Source organism: Bicyclus anynana, chromosome 5 (genome assembly GCF_947172395.1).
Source record: "Bicyclus anynana chromosome 5, ilBicAnyn1.1, whole genome shotgun sequence".
In the NCBI taxonomy this organism is placed as follows: Eukaryota; Metazoa; Arthropoda; class Insecta; order Lepidoptera; family Nymphalidae; genus Bicyclus; species Bicyclus anynana.
The window spans coordinates 13,350,667-13,375,534 of NC_069087.1; the positions used below are offsets into that span (position 1 = coordinate 13,350,667).

Consider the following 24,868-nt stretch of genomic DNA (forward strand, 5'->3'; position numbering starts at 1 on the left):
ATAAAAACATTTTAGTAAGCATTTTGAAAGTGTAAAATGCTCTGAATCGAAAGCGAAATATTATCATAATACATTAAATCATTACTACAAGTACTATGAGTGTGTATGATCATTTGAGATTTATTATGAATTAATTGGTGGCACTCATCGTGAGTGGAAGCCCCTAATTAGTACGCCAGTCAGGCGTTATCGCGGCTCATTAGGTTCTATTATCGTAGCGGGAGCGATCGTGTTCTGATTGACAATCGGTGTGCACTCCATACTGGACCCTTAGGGCGCAGTGGATTATGAAATGAATTATTCAAACGCTGCAATTATGTCGATACTGTTAACCTCAATAATAATGTCCAGTAATTTTGCATTTATCGTTGATATAGTTCCTTTAATGAATATTGTTATTATTATATCAGTTATAATGTTGATGTAATGTGAATAGTTGCAGCTTCTATTAAATATGTTTATTAATAGAATTGGTCTTCTCTTGTTCATTGTTCTGCTAATTTATTTTTATTAGGTTTGTTGTGTTGATTGCAGATTTCGTTATTTTTGATGAGCATTCATCACTCTCCAGTTGTTACTTTATTCTCGAATATCCATTTTGAGTTTTATTCGTATCTTACGTATATGGGTTTATGGTTGTTTATTATCATCTGTCAGGGTACGAATTATAGCATATTATTGTTTACCTGAAAATGGGAGTACAACATAGTCACCAAATTCGTGATTCATGCAACTTAAGGACTTCGAGTAAACCAACAATTTATACCTGCATACGATTGAATTAATATTTCATGATACGTTACGGGTGAACAATTTCTCACAATACCTTAGTGCTATTTCTAAATTACGAATAGCTTCGATGTTATCGATTTCCTATTGCCTACGGAATAAATAAATAGCGGTGTATTGAGTTACCTTTGATAGGATCGCGGTAGTGTGCGGCCGCCAACTCGGTCAGATGTATTTTTATCACAGTCAGTAGGACAAGCAACTAAATGATCAATTTGTATGTAAGTACGTAAAACTTCTCCGATAATAATTCTTGCATGTTGATGGATACTAATTATAATCATTTTTGAATGAGCAAAATTGAATTGAATGCTGATTTCTCTCAATAGCTGAGAATGATAATCACCATTGAGAATCCCATTAGCCGTGCAGCTGCTAGGTAAACTGCATCAATTGCCGACAAGCCTACACGGATGACACGAACCGCGTAATTGTCCTTAATTGATAAATTACCATTTGTACGGCGGGAAAGCGGCATGTGATACATCAACAGCCTAAATTGATACTAAAATACTGGTGACCCTCGTAGTCGTATTAGTGCTTGTTACGTGTTTTTCTTCACTGTATGAATTTGATAGAATTTGAAAATAAAACTTTAATACAAATGTAGCTTCTGAATTTAGTTTTAAAGTTGAATATCTTTATCTATCTATTTTCATCGTGAATTTGGTGTGTTAAAGATTTACTTACAAGAACACAAAGAATTGATGGAAATTTTGTTGCCTAAATTACACGTACAAATTTTTTACCAAGCACTCGTTTATTTTTTGTACTTAATCTTCTTTTTGTTCACAATCGTTAAATTAGTAGCGTATGTCATTGCGTTACTTGTGAACTTGATCAATGTCATGCAAATCGTGTTTGAAATCTGACCATTGGCCGTTGTCAAGCACACGGAGTTAAGAGTAGACAGCTTTTGCGTTTTCGTTAATAATATAGACAAATGAAAACCAGACTGGGATTTTACATTATCTTCATTTGACAATATTCGATATAGCAGAATACAGATATTTTTAATTTATTAACACCTCATGTCGTGGTTAGTAATAGGACTAAGAATACTTTGGTAATATTTTCTGGTCAAGAAATTAATTTTTTAACCTTTACTCAAAGTCGCTTTGCTCGCTGTTTATTCAACTTTCAAGGCATTTTCCGATAGTCTCCGATAACTTATTCTCTAGGTATGCAAACGACAGATTGTTATTATTCTTAAAAATATGACAACTACATTATTATAACTTAGTTGTATGTATGTGACGCATATTTTTTGACATATGTCTTATTTTCCATAATAATCAAAAGAATTTCAAGAGAAATCTTGTTATGATAATGATCCCATTCTTTAAAGCCGAAATATGTAAATTTTGCAGCTAATATAACAAAAACACGTCTTAATTGAAAGGCTTTTAACTAGTAACTTGGCAGTATTATAATCGACCCGTTGCTTACAAAGCTACTTAAATTGTGTTAAAATTTACGAACTCCTATTTGTAACTTGTAAAAGTAATATTTTATAAAGATGACGACGTATTGGTAAAAATTTTTTTTCGTGTAAAATGTACTCGTATAATATTTTTGAGATAGGTTCTAAGAAAATCTAAGAAAGAATTAATTTGCATGTCCATCATACATATGCAATTAGATTGTACCGCGTGTACTTCATGGTTTTTATAATGGGTATTTTTCATTTTCTACCATCTGTGTATTATGTAGAATGAATTGTGACAAGAACAATTCACGTAGTATGATAAAAATAATAATAATTCAACCTTGAACTTCGAGGAAAAACATCCTATTGTAGCGGATTTACGTCATCATTAACCTATACGTGTAATTTATAGATATCTTGTCTGTACAACTATTAAGAATTGACTAGAACTTTTTTAAAACGACTATTATGCAACGACATTACTGAAGTAAAGAAAACGTACAGAAGTAAATAATGCTAAGTTAAATAATAATCTACTATTGACGGCATAATACTGAAAGGAAAGGCTTTTAGAAAAATAAGATTAACACAATGAGTATGCTAATAATGGACATGTAACATCACATGATAATCTGAGACTCAAGACTTTTTCCAGCCTTCTGACAAGTGTAGAATAGTCTAAACGAAGTTTAGTGACTTTCTTACTTTATGTCTAGTGACAAAGACAAAAGTTGTGAATAAGCTATACGACACTTAGGCGGTGAAACAGGTCCTAGGACTACTAATTTCTGTTGTTCCTTTCTTCCGCATATCTGAAGTAAACGTGTAGGCGAATAGGGAATATGATGATTCTCAAAGCTTTACATAAGAATTATGATTATCGAACCCACGCGTTCTGACAAGGCCAGCCCGTTGCGCAGTTGTCGCAGATGATTAATCAGGCTTCGGGCGATCAGTGCCGGACACACGTCTCGACTAGCCGGCTGGACCGTCACCATCGTTTACTATTTTCCACTGTATTTATCTTAAACTTTGTAAGTCTCATTGTCTTTTCAAATTCCACCGGCTATATTTATAGCAAAATCTCCAACGTCAAAATTTAAGACTACTTAATCCAAAATTCATCTATCTTATCATTAATATCTATACATTAACTATAATCTAGCTAATTCATAATTATAACCAATTTTATCAAACATCTTGACTTAATTTGTGTCTTGTAAAAAATGTATTTGTTGTTGACAAGTGCTAAAATACCAAAATGCTATTTATCTTTATGGATGCTTTACTCTATTTTTTACAATGGAAATTTTCTATTCGTCTTTATAATATTTGAACATTTTTAAACATTCAGTATTTGCTTGAGTCCCACTCATTTTGTTACGCCTTCTATAACGTGTTTTTGTTGAAATAGATTTATACACATTATTACTGTTTTATGTTTTGCATGAATTTTGTTTTGTTTGCTTTATGTGTATTTGTTTTTGTTCTCGTAGACGGCAGTACATCGGACACAGCGCGAAAATTGAGTGAAGATTCGTCTAGAAAATATTTATCAGGTGAGTTTCATACCATTTGTAACGACATTTTGAGAAATAGTATGATTTTATAGATTATTATTAACATTGCATGAAAACATGCCAAGCATGGTTGTATGCTTTGTTATTTCTTTACGTTCGAGCGCATAAAACATTTTTACGTCACTCCATTGCGTATCGTTATGTACATAGTATTTTCGAATTGCATTTTCATTATTATCATGCTTTTGCACGTCGACTGTGGGACAGATTTAATCGAAGCCGAAGAAGACGAAGTTAGCAGCAGTTTGCCAGACAGGCCACGTTCACATCGCAAGGCATCTAGTAAGTTGTCCTATTCAGTAATACTAATTTTGTAGTGATGATCACTGTAATGCAGTAGATTTAGGTTAGTAAGCTACATAATTCACACACGTATCATTACAATAGCAAACACATACACCAGGTGGAGGAATATCGCTTTGTAATCTAATAGAAGGTGAAGGGAAAGAACAGCAAGTACAAAAAACGCAACTACCACAACTATTATCAGCACAGCACGAATAAATTATCCAATGTATAAAACTATATATAATATTAATAAATATTCTAAGTAGCTAGGTAAACATTATACAGTAGAGTTTCCTGCATGAGATCAATAACTATAAAATATAAATTTACGAATAATCAATTAAAGGGCACGCGGAAAATTATCTAATAATAATATATTAAATAAACTAAATTAAAAATTAATTTATAATATATTTTAAGTTAAAAATTAAATTTTATATATGCCATAACAGTAAGTCCTCCTACGGAATTCCGGCGCAACAAAACTTTTGCTTTTAATTAACTCTATTGTGTGAAGAATACAATAAGTACGAATTTATCTTCCTTGTAATTGCCGTTAAGGTTCTTCTTTGTCTTTGAGGTAGCCTATTTTTTAAATTAATCAAAGTATTATCGATACCAATACTCATCAACTTAACGAAAGCATATTTATCCTATTGACTTTAAGGAAAATTCTAAAATATATCTAAAATAAAAATTAATATCTTCTAATTAATCGCTGTTTCCTCCTCGACAACATCACCACTTTCCATTATCTCAATTCTGTATGACAATAAAGTTTACAAGAACTGTCAAGGTCATTATTATTTATTGTTCAATGTTATAACGTGAATGTACATAATTCTGATCGCTAGTTAAAGTCGTTTCGCACGAAACGAACTTTTCCAAGGAAATGCGTCTAACAACATCAGATTTCATTGCCAATACTGAAAAATGCGTTGCTTGCGATCCAATAAGCGATCAGATTGAAGTGCCGAATGAGATTGTGGTGAAGAATACTGAAAAGTGTGTTGCTTGCGATCCGATTGAAATGCCGAATGAGATTGTGGTGAAGTGGTGTGACTTTAAACGCGTTGAATGTACGCGCATGGTAGTGCTGGTAGTAGTGCCTAATGCACGTGTGTGTCACTTGTGTGCGTCACAGCCAGCAGCCGATCCAGTGTCACATCCATGGACTCGCTTTGGGAGAAATACCCGCGACGACTCAGCGAAGCCGGCTTGAGGCGTTGCTCGGGTAAGTGAAACACCACAAACTGTTCCATAACAAATCTCCATTTCCAGATTGAAAATTTCATTAAATTTAACATTTAAAAACAAATTAAATTAGGTTTATATGTCAGGAGTTCAAATTTGTTGTTAAATTACTTAGGTAATTATTTTTAAAGAAGCAATTTTAGTCTTTCCTTTTTACACAATTGCTTCAATTAGTCTGATTAATATTCAACAAATCGTTATCAAATTTGCACTGCATGATGTAATTAATGTCTGGATATTTTTTGGTAATTGTTATGGAGCAATTTGTTTGATCATTTAATGTGTTCATTTTCACTATCGTTTTTGCACTATTATCGCATATATATACACTTTGGGTTTTAATGTTATGTTTCAAATGTACAGCTACTTTGTAAAGCATATTATGTATGAGTATGTGCTTGGTGATGCAGTACAGTTATGTCATTTGTGTCATATTAGATAGTTTCCTACACCTCAAATGTCAAATGCAGTTTGTTACTTCTGTTACTTCTCGGCGAAAGTTCACAGGTGCATACTTTACAAGTTGGGCTAGATCGTAGCTATATGCAAATAACGGAATGCAAATAGTTCCGCAATGGCTGCTGCACTTACATTAGCAATAATATTCAAGTCATGTGTGCATCGTAAATATGCGTGAAGAATGGAGAATGTGAGGGGTATCCATATTCAACTGACTATAAACTTCAGTCCTTGTAAAGAAAGCTACTTTCTTTTGAATATTTTCTCCTGTTGGGGCATATCGTAAGATCTGGTGTATTTACATAATTACTTGGAGTTACGTCTAATCTTTTGCAATACTGGAATTCCAGATCACAGTGTCGTGCTAACTGAGGACACGGACAGTTTTATAATCGGCGAGCGAGTATGGGTGGGTGGCACCAAAGCCGGTCAGATCGCTTACATCGGTGAAACACAGTTCGCTCCGGGCGACTGGGCCGGCATTGTTCTTGATGATCCTATAGGTATGCTACTTAGTATTACAACTTCACTTTAATTACATCTATGAAACTAAATTGTATCATTAATGAATTTGAAATTAATTAGCTTTGTTATCTAAAGATTTTGGACTATTGCAGGTAAAAATGACGGCTCTGTGGCTGGTTTCCGTTATTTCCAATGTCCCGAAAAACGAGGCGTGTTTTCTCGCCTCACTAGATTAACTAGAGAACCAATAGCAAGCCACGCACCGCATGATGCATCACCTGTCTCGGACGCCGGAAGCGTGTTCGAACGACCACCTTCAGGGTCAGCGAGACCCAGGCGAACGCTTTCACCGAATGGCAGTGTTCGAAGCATTGTCAGCAGTAAGATGAGTAAGTTAAACTTAGTCAAGTCAAATTGTATTGTCTCACCCGAAGGGGAATTTAAAACGTTTACTTTTGTAGATGCTTCCATATCGACCACCACAAATGGAGACCTTCGCCTCGGCGATCGAGTAATAGTATCTAGCAGCAGGGGCAGCAAGGCTGGTACACTTCGGTATGTGGGTGTTACCGAATTCGCGACTGGCGTCTGGGGAGGTGTAGAATTGGATGACCCTCTGGGGAAAAACGATGGATCCGTCGATGGAAAGAGGTAAATTAAATCAACGTTCATCCACAAAAGATTTTACATCAGCTGCTAAGTATTTTGACATGCGAATCTCTTGCAGATACTTTGAGTGCGCTCCTCGTTTCGGTCTGTTCGCGCCAATTTCGAAGGTGTCGCGTTCGCCTTCGAACCGCAAGCCCGGGGCGTGCGCTATCCACAGCAACGGGCGGGCGACGCCGGTGCGCCGTTCCAACTCGCGCGAATCGCTGACATCGCTCGGAACTTCGATCGCGTCTTCCCGACCGGGGGTGAGACTCGGGGTGACGTCGCTGGGTGCTCAGGTAGGCTAGCCCCGTGCGCGCTCCGCGGAGCCGCCCTCCCCCCGCTCGCCGCGCCCGCTCGTACGGCCGCACCGCAGCGCGCCCAGCTTGCTGGACAAGACGCTGCTGGTGAAACACGTGGAGATGGACCGCTGCGCCCTCATCGCTCTGCCGCAGCCTCGGGTGTACTACGACCTAGTGTTCCGCAACTCTAAAAGCGATGCGCTCGTTCCGCGCGGAACGAACGCTTCGCTGCCCAAGTCGTGGCGCTGTTCGGAGAGCGTGCTGAGTTTCGAGACGCGGTCAGAGCGATCGCGGCGCAGCGTTTCCAGCACCAGCAGCGCTGCTTCGGTGGGGTCGCGCGGCGGCGAGGTGGTGCGGTGGGGCGGGCGGCCGGGAGCCGTGACGAGGGCCAGCCGGGGCCCGGCTACGGACCTGTTCGTGGAGATGCCGCCGTCGCGCAATCACTTCTCAGGCTTCGGAAAGAGCTACCATTTCTCTTGCGTGTCGCCTTTCCAGTTCACATATCCATATGTAGTGTACATTTGAGCATAATGTTCCTGTCGCTACCTACTTTATCATTGTTTATAATCGGCTGTGGTACCTAATCTCTATTTGTATTTGCAATAATGTACCTACAAACATATGTATTGTTGCAAAAAATCTGTATGGTATTTAAACTCCAGGGACGAGTATACGTAAAAACACATTTCCTCGATTTGATTCATGGTGCCATCATATTTTAAATACAGCTTCTGTGTTATACCTAGGTTCGTATCGTTTACGAACTCTAATACCTTTTTTCGAGGCAAACGAGTCTCCAGCGATGGCTACACGCAAGAGTAATGGTGGGTAGAAGTAGCTTTTCGTTTGCATGGTTCAGTAATTAATTTTGTTTGGTCTGTAGCTGGCACACCTTGGTTTGGCCCTTGTGTTAAATTATTTTTATTTATCATTGACAATTATTCTTAATTTTATTATTTATTTAATTAGATTGATCATGATTGATTTTCTATAATTTTATATATTAATTTCATTGTAGTTCCTCATTAATTTATTATTATAATTATGATGCTTTTTAAAGGTGCTTCATGGCATTTAGTTCGATATACATTTTATGAGACTGAAAACTCATATATTTATTATAATTTAACTGTGATATTACGTATAAGAGGCTTACCTATAAGGGTCTTATAAAAGTATTATTGCTGTAGCGTTGTTTTTAACAAGTTTTATTTTGCTTATACTTACGAGTAGGTATAATATATTTGAGAATATTTTATCGAAACATTAATTTATTGATCAGTATGATTCCTATACTTAAATATTAATCATTAGGGTAGATGTGCTGATATTTGGAATTTAATTCTCAATTACAGCACAATAATAAATACATAATTGAAATCCAAGATTTTGGAAAACCTACCATTGAAAATAATTATTCTTATCTTATATTATCATGATATCATATGTACACTTTTACTAGATGTAGAAAAACAAACTGATTGACATACTTATAACAGTTTTCAATATATATAAATTACAATATGACATATACTCTGATAAATATATTACCCCCATTCGCGTCGCCATAATTAGCTAAGAACAGAATATATTTTACCGATTTTATTAAATACTAGCTGGCGCCGCGCGGTTTCACCGGCGTGGTTCCCGTTCCTGTAGGAATACATGGATAATATATAGCCTATAGCCTTCCTTGATAAATGGGCTATCTAACACTGAAAGAATTTTTTAAATCGGACCAGTAGTACCAGAGATTAGCGCGTTCAATCAAACAAACAAACAAACAAACAAACAAACTCTTCAGCTTTATTATATTAGTATAGATTTAATTTAATATTTTTGTTTATTGAATTTTATTGATTTTGCTTCTTTCAAAAAAAGCACAGTGTACTAATTTCATGTAGATTTTTTTGTTGCTAACCTATGTTGGATTTGCGTGAACACATTCAGTGTCGAACTTTTGATGAGCAAAAATATTTTATGAGCTTACAAACTTCAACCATGTTTCCATGAAATACGCCACGATTTTACGAGAATGTTTTACATTTTTTCCTAAAGGTTTCTAATAACACAGGTGTAGATGAATTATACCTACGTTTACTCCTAATAACTGTACATTGAAACTGAGCGGAAAGTAGTTCTTTTACGCTGCTTCAGTAACTCGCAGTAATTGTAACGCTCCAGCTTTAAAGTACCAGGATCGCAGAAGTAATGAAGCATTTTGTCTATATTACTCCTGTATTTAGCCGCGATATATGAGTTGTGTCGTTATAAAAGATTTCCAGTGCAGGTGACGCATCCATAGCAGCCTTTGTCTTTCCAGATTCGACTACCTCTCTCACCGATATAAAAAAATATTCATGAGGCAGTTAGAACGACGACTTCTCTTTTTCAAAATCCTGTTGTATTCTTATTCTGCAATTGGTTAATCTGATAGTTTTTAGACATAATAAAACCCGTCTATATCTTATTAAAAAATGAAAACTGCGCCCAAAAAGTCCATTAGTGACGATACCACAAACAAACACACAGTTTGACACCCATACACGCAAAAGCTTTTAAAATATTTTTACTTATCAAAAGTTGTACATCCCGCGTGTTTGTGCGGTTAGAACTGAGTGCGCTAACGTGTGTTGTTTTCATGTTTTGCGCGCATGTGCACGATCACTAACGTCACGTCACGTCACGTCACGGTACGTACGTTACGGCACATCGCGCGACAGCGGGCCGGTCCACGCGCGTCCTCCACCCCGGTGTCGGCGAAGAGCGCGTTGCAGGTACAGTACGCTACTATTGCTGCGCGGTAATCACACGATCGTCAAATTAACCTCAATAACAGCAGTTTGCAAACAATACTCTTAAGTCTTACAGTGTTTTCGAACGAGTATTATAGGTTCCAGAAACCCTAACATGCGTCAACGATATATCTTGTGAAAAGAAAACAAATGCCGACCAATATCAGAGGAGTTGACCTCTGTTATTGGTCCTCTTTTCTCCCAACGCATCAAAAGAGAGAGCGATATTTCCGACTTTACCATTATTGGTCTCAGACCAACTTGGACCAAACAAACATTTAGACTTGTATCGAACATCACACATTGAACATATTTAACACCAATAAACCAATAAATATATCCTGTAGTGTAAAAGACACTACACACAACTATAAAATTAAATCATAATACACACACTGAAACATTCATTCTATAGACCCACTTTGCATAAAAACGTTAGATCATGATCATATACATACTTTTGACAGAGGGGTAACGTCTAGCGAGGCAAGTCTTCTGGTAACTGGTCTGAGTTATTGATCGATATTTGTCTCGCCTGGAGATATCATATCGTGGTGCTCATCTTAAGCATACAGATGTCTTCGAGTCGATTGCCAAAACTAACTTTATAATGTATTGTATTGAGTATTGACTGTCAAAGCCACCGTATATCTGAAGCATATTTCTCACTATCAAACAATACAGCACTTAATACTATCAGAATTGTTGCTGGTGTTAATATAAATTAATTAACACTTTTGCTATCTTCGTCGGCGATAACTAAACTATCGCGTTAATTAATTTTGAACTGTATGTCAACGTTAGCAATGTTAAAAATTGATTGATATTCACAAATACGTTGCTAGGTATGTTTTGGCCTTTGACATCCCCTTGGTAGAAAATGATAGAGCCTATATTGACTCAGAAATACTGTAAGACTTCGAAGTAACGTTTGTGACAGTCTAAAGAACATTCTTTAACATTTCAGCCAATTGTTCAATAACAGATAGGTATTAAGTTCCCCATAAAATCGTTGAATAATTTTACGATAGCCTTAACTTCAGAATTGTGCAGCTAACTTTTGCCGCGTTTATTTATTATCATTATAGTTAAACTGTAAAACCTTTTATGTGACCATGCCCTGTAATATGTCTTTGTTTCTAGCTTAATTATACGACTGACATTGGTAAAAGTATGTTTGCTTTTAGAATTGTCATATTAGTATAGTGTGAATTAGGATTTATAAGATAGTACTTTACGAAATTTCTAATATTTTATTTTATCTAACAGTACTAAACACTATATTTACAGAACGCCGCATTTAAAGTTTTACATTAATAATTTAAAGCCTTCCTTTTAATAATTCTTGTTCGTTTTTTTTTAATTCTTTACCAAATTAGACCTTGACTACAATTTCACCTGTTGGTAAGTGATGATGCAATCTAAGATGGAAGCGAGCTAACTTTTTAGGAGGAGCATGAAAATCCACACCCCTTTCGGTTACTACCACATCGTACCGGAACGCTAAATGTTAAAAGGAAAACAGTATATATGCAGTAATAATTGGCTGATTTATGTTAAAGAATAGTCAGCATTTTTAAAAGTTGAACGCATCATAGTGTGGCCACCGCACTACAATAGTGGTATTATATAAATTGTTTGTACTGCATCTGCAGCACAATTTCAGAATCGAAGTTTTGTGATGATAAGCCAGCATAATTATCCATTGAGTAGGCGAAACAACAGGTTTTCTATATGAAAATTAATATAAAAACGGAATAAACCACTTTGATACGAAGTGCTATTAAGTTTATTTTGTTGCCAGAGGTGCCGCATTCTGGTAAAAATGTATCAATTGCTTACTTCGTATAAAGTAAAATATATTAATAATATTCTGGCATTAATTGCCAGAAAATTATTGATCGTTATCTGAGAATTACCGAAACAAACGAATAAATTTAATAGAAAACCTGTAGACGTCTACATAATATTATGTAAACAATGGAAACGTACAACGACATTATTTTCTCATAATATAATAATTTGTTTTACATTAATGATTGATGTTTTATACTTACAAGGTAAAAAATAACATATAATCATAATCCAGACTTTTTTACAGATGCCTTATTAGTTTATAATAAATAACTTAGACATTTTGTCAATTACCGCACATTATAGTACAAAATATGTAAGCTTCTTTAATCATGTTCCAATATTTCAATTTTAACTTAGCGACGAATTGTGATCAAATTTTCAAAGTTACGACGAAAATGCTTCGCAATGCAATGCAATACTGTGATATTCTTTGGTTTCGTAATAATTGTTGCCAATAATTAAACATATTACATTCCATTTATTTTGGATTCGATTTTAATCATTAATTATTTATTTATTGTTAATTTTAATAACAATTCTTACCAGTGCCTGTAAGTGTTTTAAAATATTCATTATCATATAAGGACTACTCACATATGAGTACTACTGTATGTTAGAATAGTTTATATTTTCTAATTTGTTTTATTTTATGACTACTTACTTAATAATTATTATTATCTAATCTATATTATTATTATATTTAGTGTAACATAGTTTTAGTGATATTTTGTAGTTGATAACTTTGTGGGAATGATGTTTAACTGAATGAATACACGTTTTAATAAAGTGTAACGGACGTAATGTGTCTCATTGCCTTCTTTCTTTTCTCCTTTTATTATTATAGTGTAAATAATAAATATTTCCTAAACTTAACATTGTTGTTTTATTATACTAATAGCTGTATACTTGCTTGGTCGCATGTTTATGATGTATGTAAGTATTAAAAGACGCTTTTTACGTCTATTCTGTCATAGCAGAGTCAGGGCACGATGGTTGTCAGGGTCGCGGGAAAATACGTTGCATACCACCACTATTTTATAATATAAGCCTCTATAATAGCATAATCTTTACCTTCTTTCTTTCTTTACCCCCTTGGATGTAAACATCCGTTTCTTGCTCGTAATTATCCTAACATCAGAGTTGGGGCCAAATGTTGTTATTGAGTATTTTGTCAGAGACGCGAAAAATAATTTTCATAGGACATTAAGTTTTTTCAATTCAATTAATCAGCACAATATTTTGGTGCCGTAGCTTTTCCTGATAGAACACATTTAAATGTGTTTTGTTTTATTTTTTGGTTTTAAATGTAATTTTTGTGGCTTTTCTAAAATAAATCAAACAATATTATTTGTTTAAGTTGTCATGATCATATCATGGTTTGTAGAATTTATTTCAATAAATTACTTCGCCAATCAATCAATGCAATAGATAATTGGCGCAGATAAGTATTCTTCGCTGACTCAGAGAATATTATTGAAATAACTGCAATGATTAAATACATGCGATGAAATAAAACAAAAACAAACGCGATGTGACTTGTAGATACTACTATTTAATTAACTAACAGTATGAAAATGTTTTGTGCTTAAAATATTTATAAATAAAATATCTCAATTAATTACATCCATGCACATATTTGTAACTGATTAAAGTAATACTATTTAAAAGCACGAAATGAAAATTATTGTCGTTATCCCTGACATTATTAGAAACTGCTACCTGGACGTCATCAATTCACTAGTAGCTCACGTTTTTGGTAATCCCGGAACGCCCTGACTCTTATGGTCAGTGTGGATAGACCCTTGATGCTGGTTGGTTTGGTTTATATGATTAAGATTATCCATTTTAATATTAGAAATGCGAAAGAAAGTCTGTATCTGTGTTCTTTACACGGCTTGGACAAGTAACACTGAACTGATTTCGATTAATTTAGGTAAGGTCTCAGACCAATTATAGAAGGACCCATATTCACAAACAAAATTGTCTTTAATTTTCTGAAGAAAAACAAGCTTAGATTTGGTATATAATTATCTTATACTAAGCTAGAAGTGTTTGCCCGTTTTTTACACCATTCAACTATAATAAAAGGTTTTTTTATGGAGCTCTATAACAGACGTACACGATTACAACTATGAAACATCGATTCTGTAAAGACAGTTTTTATAGTCACATTAGATCGTTGATCATATACTTTGACAGATAAGTAACGTCTAGCGAGGCAGGTCCTTTATTAATTGGTCTGAAGGTAAGGAATAAATAGGCATTATACCCACCTTAATCAGACTTCGGAGCCGAACATATTTATCACAAAAATTAAAAATAAATTAAATAATAAAACCAGGGTTTATGTTTTTCAAGTTATATTTATAAAAAAAAGCAATTCCTGTTGTATCGGTAATACTATTGTTATTACTTACAGTCTTTTTTTATAATAATTATAGTGATAATAAAAGTATAATAACAATAAATACTTACCCGTAAGTAAAAAAAAATTTAAGATTTTCTAAATAGTTACCTACCTACCTTGAACAAGAAATTAGGATAACATCGAGAACTAAAAGACGTATTTTTGTTTGTTATAACGTTTTTCCTTAACAAGTTCCTAGTAGCATGAAAGAAAAACATAAAGGAAATAATTGGCTGTTCGTTCTTGAAAGATTTTGCTCTTAGATAAACTCGTCACTAATCCTACCTACCGCATTTACATGACAATCGTTAGGAATACGTAGGTACTTAAACTATGGTACGCATGTACGATGTATATCTGTAATGACCTAGTTAATATTTTTTTTTGTATACTAAAATATATACTAACACACGCCCGCAGTTTTACTCGCGTAGTACCCGTTCCCGTAAAACTACGGGGATAAAATATAGCCTATATATATACATATAAGTACCATAGGGCGTACTTACAAATTAAGTGTCTGTGTATGTATTGTAGTGGTAAAACGATTTTCAAAATCGGTTCAGTAGATTCAAAGAATATAACACCACAAACTTTAGCTCTATAGTATTAGCATACTTAGACAAAGGTTAGTATAGATAACTTCTGAACAATTCAAAATGAAATTTAACAAACGGCTCGATTACAGTCTGGTACAACATATACGAAGGCTAGGTCTGCTCTTTTATTAACGAAAGGTTCATCATCATCATTATCAACCCATATTCGGATCACTGCTGACTCGAGTCTTCTCTAAGAATGAGAGGGGCAGCGTGACTATTGGTCTAACCAATAGTCACGCTGGTAAAAATCTCTGGTATGCAGGTGTCCTCACGATGTTTTTCCTTCGCCGTTTGTGACACGTGGTATTTAATTTCTTAAAATGCACACAACTGAAAAGTTGGAGGTGCATACCCCGGACCGGATTCGAACCCACACTCCAGAATCGGAGGCAGAGGTCATATCCACTGGGCTATCACGCATCTACCTACCATGTTAGCATATTTTTCTGTAAAGCTGACAAAATTTCATGACAATCGATAAGAATTCTGTAAAAATCTAGGTCTTTAAGTACTACTTCCTAATTTTAACTTAATAAGTACTACGTAGAATTTTTGAAGAGCGGAAATTATCGGGGTTTTAAGAGCAGTCGAATTTTAATGTTCACTTCGGTTCCGTTTTGAAGGGGTGTTCAACCCCTCACATCGATCGAATATATCTCTAAACGTTATATACATCCCAGACGGTTCACTCCCTCTGTTGAATTTGGCATCCGCCCAACTTGAGCCTGAAATTCAGTATTGCGTTTGCTCTATGTTCATTGAATCACAAAGGTGCAAGGGGAGAATTCGACTCGATCTTCATAAAGTTATAAACCTATCTGACGAAATTAGTACGAGTAGTACCTTTGCAAAGTTTGTAAATAGTTTGTAGCCTCAATAGCTTAACGGTAAGAGCGATTGGACTCATCCCCGAGGGGTGGTGGTTCGATCCCCGCCCCGTAGGTCTATTGTCGTACCCACTCCTAAAACAGTCTTTCCCGACTAACTGGAGGAGAATAGGAATATTGGTCATATTTAAAGAGATAATTAAATAAATATTCTTTTTTTTTTAAATAAGTAAATAGGTACTACTACTCATAAGTTTAGATGTTTGAGTCAAGTAAAAACGGCTGAATGGATTAAATTATAGCACTATACCGTATACGTATACCTATGTGTCTCGAACGGTGAAGGAAAAACTTTCTTTACGTGTGTGAAGTATACCAATCCGCATTGGACTATTGGCCTCACCCCTCTCATTCTGAGAGGAGTCTCGTGCTCATCAGTGAGCCGAATATGGTTTGATATTATTATTAGTATACTTACATCAAAATTATAGACATAGTCTTCGGTAACTACTGAGCATTGAACGCGTATCAATGTTTAGGATCCTCGTTCCATTTGTTGACGAGTTGACGAGTATGAGCAGACTGAAGAAGAAAGCTTCAGTCTTTTTCAAAAAAACTCATAATAATGGTGATAAATTAGTGTTGAGTTAGATTGAGATTATATTATTTAAGTATATAAGTAGTTTTCTCGCTTCAGGGAAGAAAGATATCGTGCAAGACTCGGAAAAAATTTCACTTTAATTTGCCTTTATTTTAATTTGAATGGCCTCAGCTGGTGCTTCGTCCTTTTTTTCATTTATCAGGAGTATAGAACTATAGGTACTTATTAGGGTTCATGATTTCTCGAGCTTTTCAATTTCTCGGGTCTCGAGAATTCTCGGGTCTTCTCGGGTTGTTGAGAAATTTACATTTACGTATATTTTTTCATAACTTTTCGGTTTCAATAATGTGGTTAATCATCAAATTCAAATTGACTTATAATAATTATAATCACAGTACGATTTATGGCTGGTTTAACAAAAATATAAGTAGGTATACTTATATATTTTGCCGTATTTTGGATTACCTTATTACCTCTTTATGAGGAAGATTTTGTTTTAGGGTGAGTTAGTAGGTATGAGTAAAAGCACTTAGTAATCAAAATTTAATTCTTTGAGTCACTCACTGAGCCCCGAGCTAAAAGGAATGAGTCCTTTTAGCTCGGGGCTCAGTTATTCTAAGAGGCGTTGTTGGTACTATCTATGTAGGGAACTCCTTGTCGCGTCGCTGTAAAGATTTTCTTTGCCTTTGCCGCAGCGCAGCGGCAATTTCGTGCGTGAATACAGTTTTCTGGAACAACTTTTTTTTAAATTATCTTCCTTTGACCTTGTTTTTTCTTCCTCATAAAACCAGCCAGTTTATTCTATCCCTATTTTTTCTAGGTTCTACTGTATTCTAGGTGTATTGTACATTATTTTGACGGCCTCTGTGGCGCAGTGGTGTGCGCGGTGGATTTACAAGACAGAGGTCCTGGGTTCGATTCCCGGCTGGGCCGATTGAGGTTTTACTTCGGCCATCGCTAGTTACCACCCTGCCGACAAAGACGTACCGCAAAGCGATTTAGCGTTCCGGTACGATGTCGTGTAGAAACTGAAAGGGGGTGTGGATTTTAATCCTTCTCCTAACAAGTTAGTCTGCTTCCATCTTAGATTGCATCATCACTTCCCATCAGGTGAGATTGTAATCAAAGGCTAACTTGTAAAGAATAAAAAAAAATACAGTAAAACCTCTTCATGTCTAAAATCGATGTCGAAATGCCCACAAACAAGAAAACCACTATTGGAAATTTTAAATCCCTTGAGGGAGTTCTATAATGAAAATTCTTCAACCACATTAATGGGATATTTATTATTTTTCTAATAATACCTACATACTTTTATAATCGTATAACATGAAAAATAAAAGACTTTCATCCCAACTTTCAACGCATTTTCGCGACAAAAATAGCCTATGTTCTGCTCTTAGATCATGTTCATCTAAATTCTTTAGGCGTGAAAAGGTACGAGACAGGTAGAAAGACTTACTTTTCACATGTATAAATAGTACATGTTAATAATACAATGTTAGTGTTGCTATTTTTTTTATTCTGTAAAATAATAAATATAAAAATCTAAGGTAAATACATACTACAATAAATAATAACATAATTAATCGTTGGGTAGGGTAGCCATCAATAATGCGAACCTAAAACATATGTATTAGATGTCAAAGTAATTTCTAACATACCGTTTTTGTCCTATTTTGGTCATTGCCTTCGTATTATGTATTACCACACCTATAAATTTTTAATACTCATTAATTTTAATTTCCAACCTACATACAAAGCTTTCTTGCTGCGAATTTGTCGGTGATGTCACCAGTTGCAACAGTGTTAACACGTTCGCTGCGGTACGAGGTCAATTGACCTCTCATGTCTAGCGTGTTCGAGAGTTACGAGGTCAATGAACCTCGTACCGCAACAGAGGAAAGTACAGAAAAGTCAGCACCGCAGCAAAAATGTTAAAAGTGTTACATCAAACTCGGTTACCTATTTAAGGTGAATCAGCGGTTAGATTAAAATAATTTACTTATCGTAAGATACGGTCTATTTGTAAGTATAATTTATCGAATATAGATAAAGAAAGCAGCTACGTAGGGAAGTTTCAAAATTAGGGCTTGTGACGTCACTTTAATTTATGAGAATTACAGAACTAAAGCTAATATACTAAAGATGATAAAAAGCAAAAGTTACATTCTACTATCGACCCCTTTTGTAGATAGTTCATAACTATGATCTAATTTAATAAAATGGTGATAAAAATAATGTATTGCCGTAAGAAATTTAGTTTAGTAATTAAATTCGCATTTTTTAGTGATAATCAATGATGTTAGAAGAAAAAAGAGCACTTTTTTTTCTAACATCATTGGTGATAATCATATGATAGAAATATAGAATTAGGATTAAGTATCTTTTTTTCTGCATCTTCAGGCTGGATACAAATAATATGTTCTAAAAGTGATACATCATATGTCTCATCACTGATATCGTAATTATCCACATCTAGTATCGATTCATTAACGTTAATATAATAAAATTATTTTTCTTAATTCTTTCTACTGCTGTATCACGGAATTGGCAATACTGTATTATTCTAAACATTCATACCAATTTTTAGCTCCATGGGAATTATTGTAACTTTTAAAGTCTTATTTCTCTGGACCATAAACCCTATTTCTATTTATGCTGTAGATATTAGTACTTATGGCAAGTGTTACGTAATATCGATCATAATAGAAGTGGCATAAACATAGACATTACGTAGAAAATTAGTGGCTAATACAGACACGACAAGTAGGCGGGTGATAATGCGCTAGCATAACTTCTGTAATAGATACGTACGATCACGTTTGTTTCCATATTAGTGTTTAGGTAATATCTGACTGCCTACGCGGAGTTTTTCACCTGCCTAATTGATAATTACCATATTCATAAACTCGAATACAACCTGTCATAAAGTTTCCAAAGTACATAGGTGCAAAGATACCAAAGATTTTTTCAAACTCAAAATCAAAAATCATTTATTTCAAGTAGGCTCAGTTTACAAGCACTTTTGACACGTCAGTTGACTATTTGTAAAGATTCTACCACCGGTTCGGAAGGCAGGTTCTGCTGAGAAGATACCGGCAAGAAACTCAACAGTTGCTCTTTTGAAAAAGTCATGCAGTATTATAATTTACAATTGATAACAATTACTGTTTACATTATTTATAGTTTTACTTCCTGTGTGAAGGTGGAAGCTGATCCAACGGCCTCCAAGCATCTTTATCATTAAGGAACTCATCAATGTTGTAGTACCCTCGACTAAGTAAATGTTTTTTAAATGTTTTTTTTTTTATTAATTACCATTGAACGTTATAAAATCCCAGCGGATGTCACTAATTCACTATTTCTAGACAAGACATTTTCCTTTTGTCCAAACAAACAAAGCCAATAGTACCTACTTGTAGAGCTTACTGTGCCGTGTGTGACTAACATTCCGAAGGACCACAGTATAAAAGTGAATAAATATTGTGATCTAACAAATGAACTAACTAATAATGGCTATGTGGTTAGTCTGTACGCCGTAGAAGTAGGTGCGAGAGGATTACTACCAAAATCTCTCTGTAACTTGCTTAAAGATTTTGGCCTCTCTAAAACTGCAGCAAGTCCTATATTAAAATGGGTATTCAAATGGATTGTTACGATATTCATCTAACTAGGTAGATAACTAAAGAAGTTCCTAAGCGGTTCCGTAAAATGAAAGCGGGTTCCATACCACACAATACTGAAGGATTTATGGTGTTTTGAACATAATTATCAAATCTTACGATAGAGTGCAAATAAGACTAGGTACTCAACATCTGGTTTATGTAACGGATTTTTAATATAGCATATTAAGTGTAACTTAAAGTATTAGATATACCCTCAGACCAATTATTGTATAGGACCTGCCTCGCTAGACGTTACTTTTCTGTCAATGTATATGATCAAAGATCTAATGCGATTATAGAAACTGTCTCTATTGTATCGATGTTAAATAGTTGTTATCGTGTTCATCGGTTAAAGAGCTCCGTAAAAATACCTTTTTGTGTAATTAAATTGTGTAAAGAACGGGCAAAAACTTCTGGTTTAGTATAAGATATAAACCAAATCTAAGCTCATTTTCTTCAGAAAATGACAGACAATTTTGTTTGTGACTATGAGTGTGATACAGGTCCTTCTATAATTGGTCTGAGGATATACCCTATTGGTGTGGTGTTACTTACCTATGTAGAAACATAAATATATGTGAATGGAATTAGATCACTAGTCCAATATGTAGATAGCTATAATTTATTCAAAACCACGATTCAAATCTAAACGCTATTGATATTCAAAAGATGGTCCTTTTGAAGACAATATGTTATGACATGTTTACACATTATTTTCAAATTCAAAACACGCTTTGTCTGAAAAGTTAAGATGAAAATTCAGACAGATATTTTGTTACTACTTATTACCTACTATAAATAAAATAAAAAACGCGCGAAAAACTTAACCCTTCATGGAGTCGGGTAAAAACATTCCACATGACTTTCAAGAAGTGGTACTTTTCGCTGCCTCAAAGCTGCATTGCTATTATGGGTTGAAGGGTGAGAAATTACAGGCACTTGAGGCCAGCTATGCACTCGACGAAGCGTGAGGCAAAGGTAGATGTTTCTAGCGAGTGTGCATGAGAGGTAATGCTTTGTTAAAAGGGATGCCTTTACACTTAGGATCAAAGATTTTATACTACTAGACATGTCAATAGTGCGTCGAAACTAAGGCGGACAAAAGTGTCTGTCTTAATTTCATTTAGTCGCATTGCATACAACGAAAGCTTAAAAACAAATAATACCTGAATATTGTCTACAATGTCGAGTTGTTTGTTCAGGAAGTGTAAAAACTAAATAAACATTTAATTTACGAAATTATTTACGATATTTTTAAGAAATTATACATGTGTGTGCTCAGTGGAGTAGCTTAAAACGGATCATTTTTTGCCGTGATTTTATTGGCACGGAACATATCTATAAGTAGAAAATCGTTGCGTTTCTACTTACTTAGATCGGATGGGAAAGCTTTTGAAAATTGAAACCATGTTCGAATCACGAGGTCCTGGGTTTAAATCCTGGGTCTAGTTTTGAAATACTAAGCATTTCTTTTTAAAAAAATTCAACCTGGAATTAGGTTGTTGGTGGTGTTACATCCCCTTGCCGAGGAGAGCATGTTAAGCCATCGGTCGTTCTCATTACCATTTACTCTAATAGTGATCGTTAAACAAACCTCATTGAAGCAGCGTGATGGGTCTAAGTTCCATATCTCCTTTCCTGTAAGGAGGGAAACCTAGGGTTGTAGCAATGAAGCACGTCGAGTCTTTTTCTAAAATTGCAAACGCTATGAAAATTAAAATATGTATGGCAATTACATTCGCTATCGATCAGTCACGTGATCAAGTTAACAATCTAATCTGACGTTCCCATACATTTTTCTAGTATCGAAGCGTTAACGTTTGTAGAAGTAGAATCGACGTGTCACGTGGCTACAGACCCTGGTCCTATAGTAAGCCGTTAAAAAACCCTGACAAAAGGTGACAATGATCCGTAGATACCGTGTGACAAAACTCAGATGACTACTCGGTTTATAAACCGTAGGTACGTAGGTGACCTAAGCCTAGACAACAGTGATATTTCTTAGTAAATTGTATTAGTTATGTAACAAGATAGAAACGGCTCTAAATTGACTAATTGGCTATCTTGTTATTGGTCGAGCTCTGATGCACAACAGAGTATTATTAAGGGGCAACCTTTATGTGACTGCCTAACAGTGTATGTTTGTATGTACTTAACAATTACATACAGTATAGTAAATTCATATCTACGTACTATATTGTCTAACATACAATAGAAATTTACTTAGGGCAAAGATCTTAGGTAAGGTATGTCCAAGATAAACAAAGACTTCTAAGCTGTTCTTTGCAATTGACTACGTACCTATGACAATGTTCTAATGTCTGTTAGGATACTTTCGTGCGAATAAGAGTGCCAAACGTACGCCCATATGTCAGAATCACTAATAAGAAGAGAGGTAAAGAGAAAAAGCGATAGATAAAAGGAAAATCTAAAAGCATGAAGATATGCTAAGCGGTTTTGTACTGACTATGGAGTTAGGGGGAGTTTTATCCCGTAATACGTGTCGTACGTATCGGCAAACGTCCGTAGGGAATTTTCTCCGTTTTCCTGACCAACAAGAAATGAAACAAAAAAATATTCGAACATATAGGTCATTTGTATTTTTATTTCAATCGCGAGGAAATGGAATTGAAAATTTTCCTATCCCGAGGGAAATTTGGAATGAAAGTATTAAAAGAACTCTCGGATAGATATGCAACGTATAACAATTTCTACTGTTTGTGCTGATATATTTTTATATAAGTACCTATAGATTATGTATACTACAAGCAGAGTGGAATAGGTATCTATTACATAACCCAGTTATTTATTTTTTTATCTGACTATGATAGAATACCTATACTGGAAGACGGGAAGATGCTTCGATTTGCGATGATAAAACTCAACAGGGCTAAAACTCACTCCTTACAGATTGGGAACTTGGGCTCACCACAATGCTGTTGTTTTTTGGGTTTAGTGTAAGTAGTGTGTTTAATTATTCTACAACAGTCACTCCCAGATGATGTGTATTTCTTTAGACGGTGCGTATTGCGAGGAGATTCCTCACCTTGCAACCCTGACCACCAGTTGCTTGAGCCCTCATCAAGAGGACTGGTATATTAATAGTTTTTTTGTAAAAGTTTACATTTTATAAGCATGTTTAAAGTTAAAAAAGTGTCAAAAAATAAATGTTAAGTACCGGAGACAAGACTGATCAAGCTGTGAAGATTGGAAGTCAAAAGTGAAGCTGTGTAATCCAAATGAAGTAAACATAAAATTAAGGACTTTGTAATTTTTATTAGTAATGTTAAAAATAATGTATAGTACCTATAATATTTAATCATCTGTACTTATCGACGATCGTAGAAATTAATGGGTTAAGTAAAGACTATAATTTTATAACAATAATTCATGTAGGAAAATAACAAGACGTTGATTTATAATGATTGGAACATGATTAAAATTTATAAGTCGAACACCATAGAAATAGACAACTATGTGTCATGTAATTGGTGCATTCAACATAATATTATTGTAATTGAAACAGGAAATGCTGCGTGAGAAACAGCAACATTTGGAGAGGTTGATGCGGGAGAGGGAGCTAGACCGGACGGAGTTGACGAAGGCGACTTTACAAGTTGATCGAACAGAAAGCGCGCTTGCACAAATCAAGAAAGAAGCTACACAGGTAATTTGAACATAGTTTGTGATTGAAACATAAAATGCTGCGTGAGAAACAGCAACATTTGGACTGGTTGACGCGCGAGAGGGAGTTAGATGGTACGGAGTTGACGAAGGCGAACAGCTAAAGAAAGAAGCTACCCAGGTAATTTTTATTGTTACTAGTCATTGATCTCTAACTTCTATATATAATTGGACATAGAACAAACGTACATGAAGTGAAGTTCTATCCTAAAGATACAAGCGGTTTCTTCCGAAGATATTTTAGAATAATTGTAGTTAAAAAGGATACATAAACTGAAATTACAATGATTCTGAAATCAGGAAAATATTTATGACTGAAATAATGTTATTGTTTACAGACAAATAACGAAAATGCGAAACTGAAAGCCGAACTGGACAAACTCAACAAGATGCTGGAAGACGAGCGACAGAAGGTTGAAGATCTCATGTTCAGGAACGAAGAAGAGAATATTAATAAGGAAGATTACAATGTAAGTCCCTGACTTTAGTACTAACTAGCAGACGCGGTTTCATCAGCGTAGTTTTCGTTCCTTTGGGAATACAGGTATTAAATATAGCCTATGTTCATCAGGGATAATGTGAAAGAATTTTTCAAATCGGCCCAGTAGTATCAGAGCCTAATTTATTACCTTAAACAAAACCTAACAATCAAATTATTCCTCTTCAATATTAAATGAAAACAAATATAAGTTACTATTAGATATCGGATCGCTCGCAATTTCATCCCTCGTTATTAATGTATGATAATCATTATTATCATCATCATCATCATCATCATCATCATCATCATCATCATCATCATCATCATCATCATCATCATCATCATCATCATCATCATCATCATCATCATCATCATCCTCATCTACATCAGCCGATGGACGTACTGTACCTCTTGCAAGGTCTTCCAAACACCACGGTCTTCTGCTGCCAGCATCCAGCGGCTAACTATAACCTTAACAATACACTTTATGATGTCGTTCTACCTAGTGGGGGTCGACTAATACTTCGCTTGTTGGTACGGTATCGCCATTCATGCACCTGGGAACCCCAACGTCCGTCGGCTCTTTGAACTAATTGTTCCGCCCATTGCTATTTCAGCAATCTCGTTGAGCTGTCTGTTACTAGTTCTTCTGCGAATCTCCTCATTTCTAATTCGATCAAGCAGAATCAAGCATAAGATAGAGCAGAATTCACTCCATCGCCCGCTGAATGA

At 35.1% G+C, this 24,868-nt stretch overlaps 1 protein-coding gene across 5 annotated transcripts in view; it reads left to right on the top strand.

Annotated features, from left to right (window-relative positions):
- LOC112047055 (CAP-Gly domain-containing linker protein 1) overlaps window positions 1-24,868 on the top strand; it is a 49,061-nt gene that overhangs the window by 15,930 nt on the left and 8,263 nt on the right. The window contains exons 1-11 of one of the 5 annotated variants that reach the window (XM_052881507.1): window positions 3,107-3,252; window positions 3,715-3,777; window positions 4,006-4,080; window positions 5,231-5,320; window positions 6,150-6,302; window positions 6,417-6,653; window positions 6,726-6,915; window positions 6,992-7,211; window positions 9,938-9,991; window positions 23,498-23,638; window positions 23,994-24,125. In XM_052881507.1, coding sequence (XP_052737467.1) covers window positions 5,257-5,320; window positions 6,150-6,302; window positions 6,417-6,653; window positions 6,726-6,915; window positions 6,992-7,211; window positions 9,938-9,991; window positions 23,498-23,638; window positions 23,994-24,125 — 1,191 coding nt within the window. In that variant the 5' untranslated portion in view covers window positions 3,107-3,252; window positions 3,715-3,777; window positions 4,006-4,080; window positions 5,231-5,256. Of the gene's footprint in view, window positions 1-3,106; window positions 3,253-3,714; window positions 3,778-4,005; window positions 4,081-5,230; window positions 5,321-6,149; window positions 6,303-6,416; window positions 6,654-6,725; window positions 6,916-6,991; window positions 7,212-9,937; window positions 9,992-23,497; window positions 23,639-23,993; window positions 24,126-24,868 lie in introns of those variants that run through there. The other 4 variants (XM_052881504.1, XM_052881508.1, XM_052881505.1 and 1 more) reach the window with 4 other exon arrangements.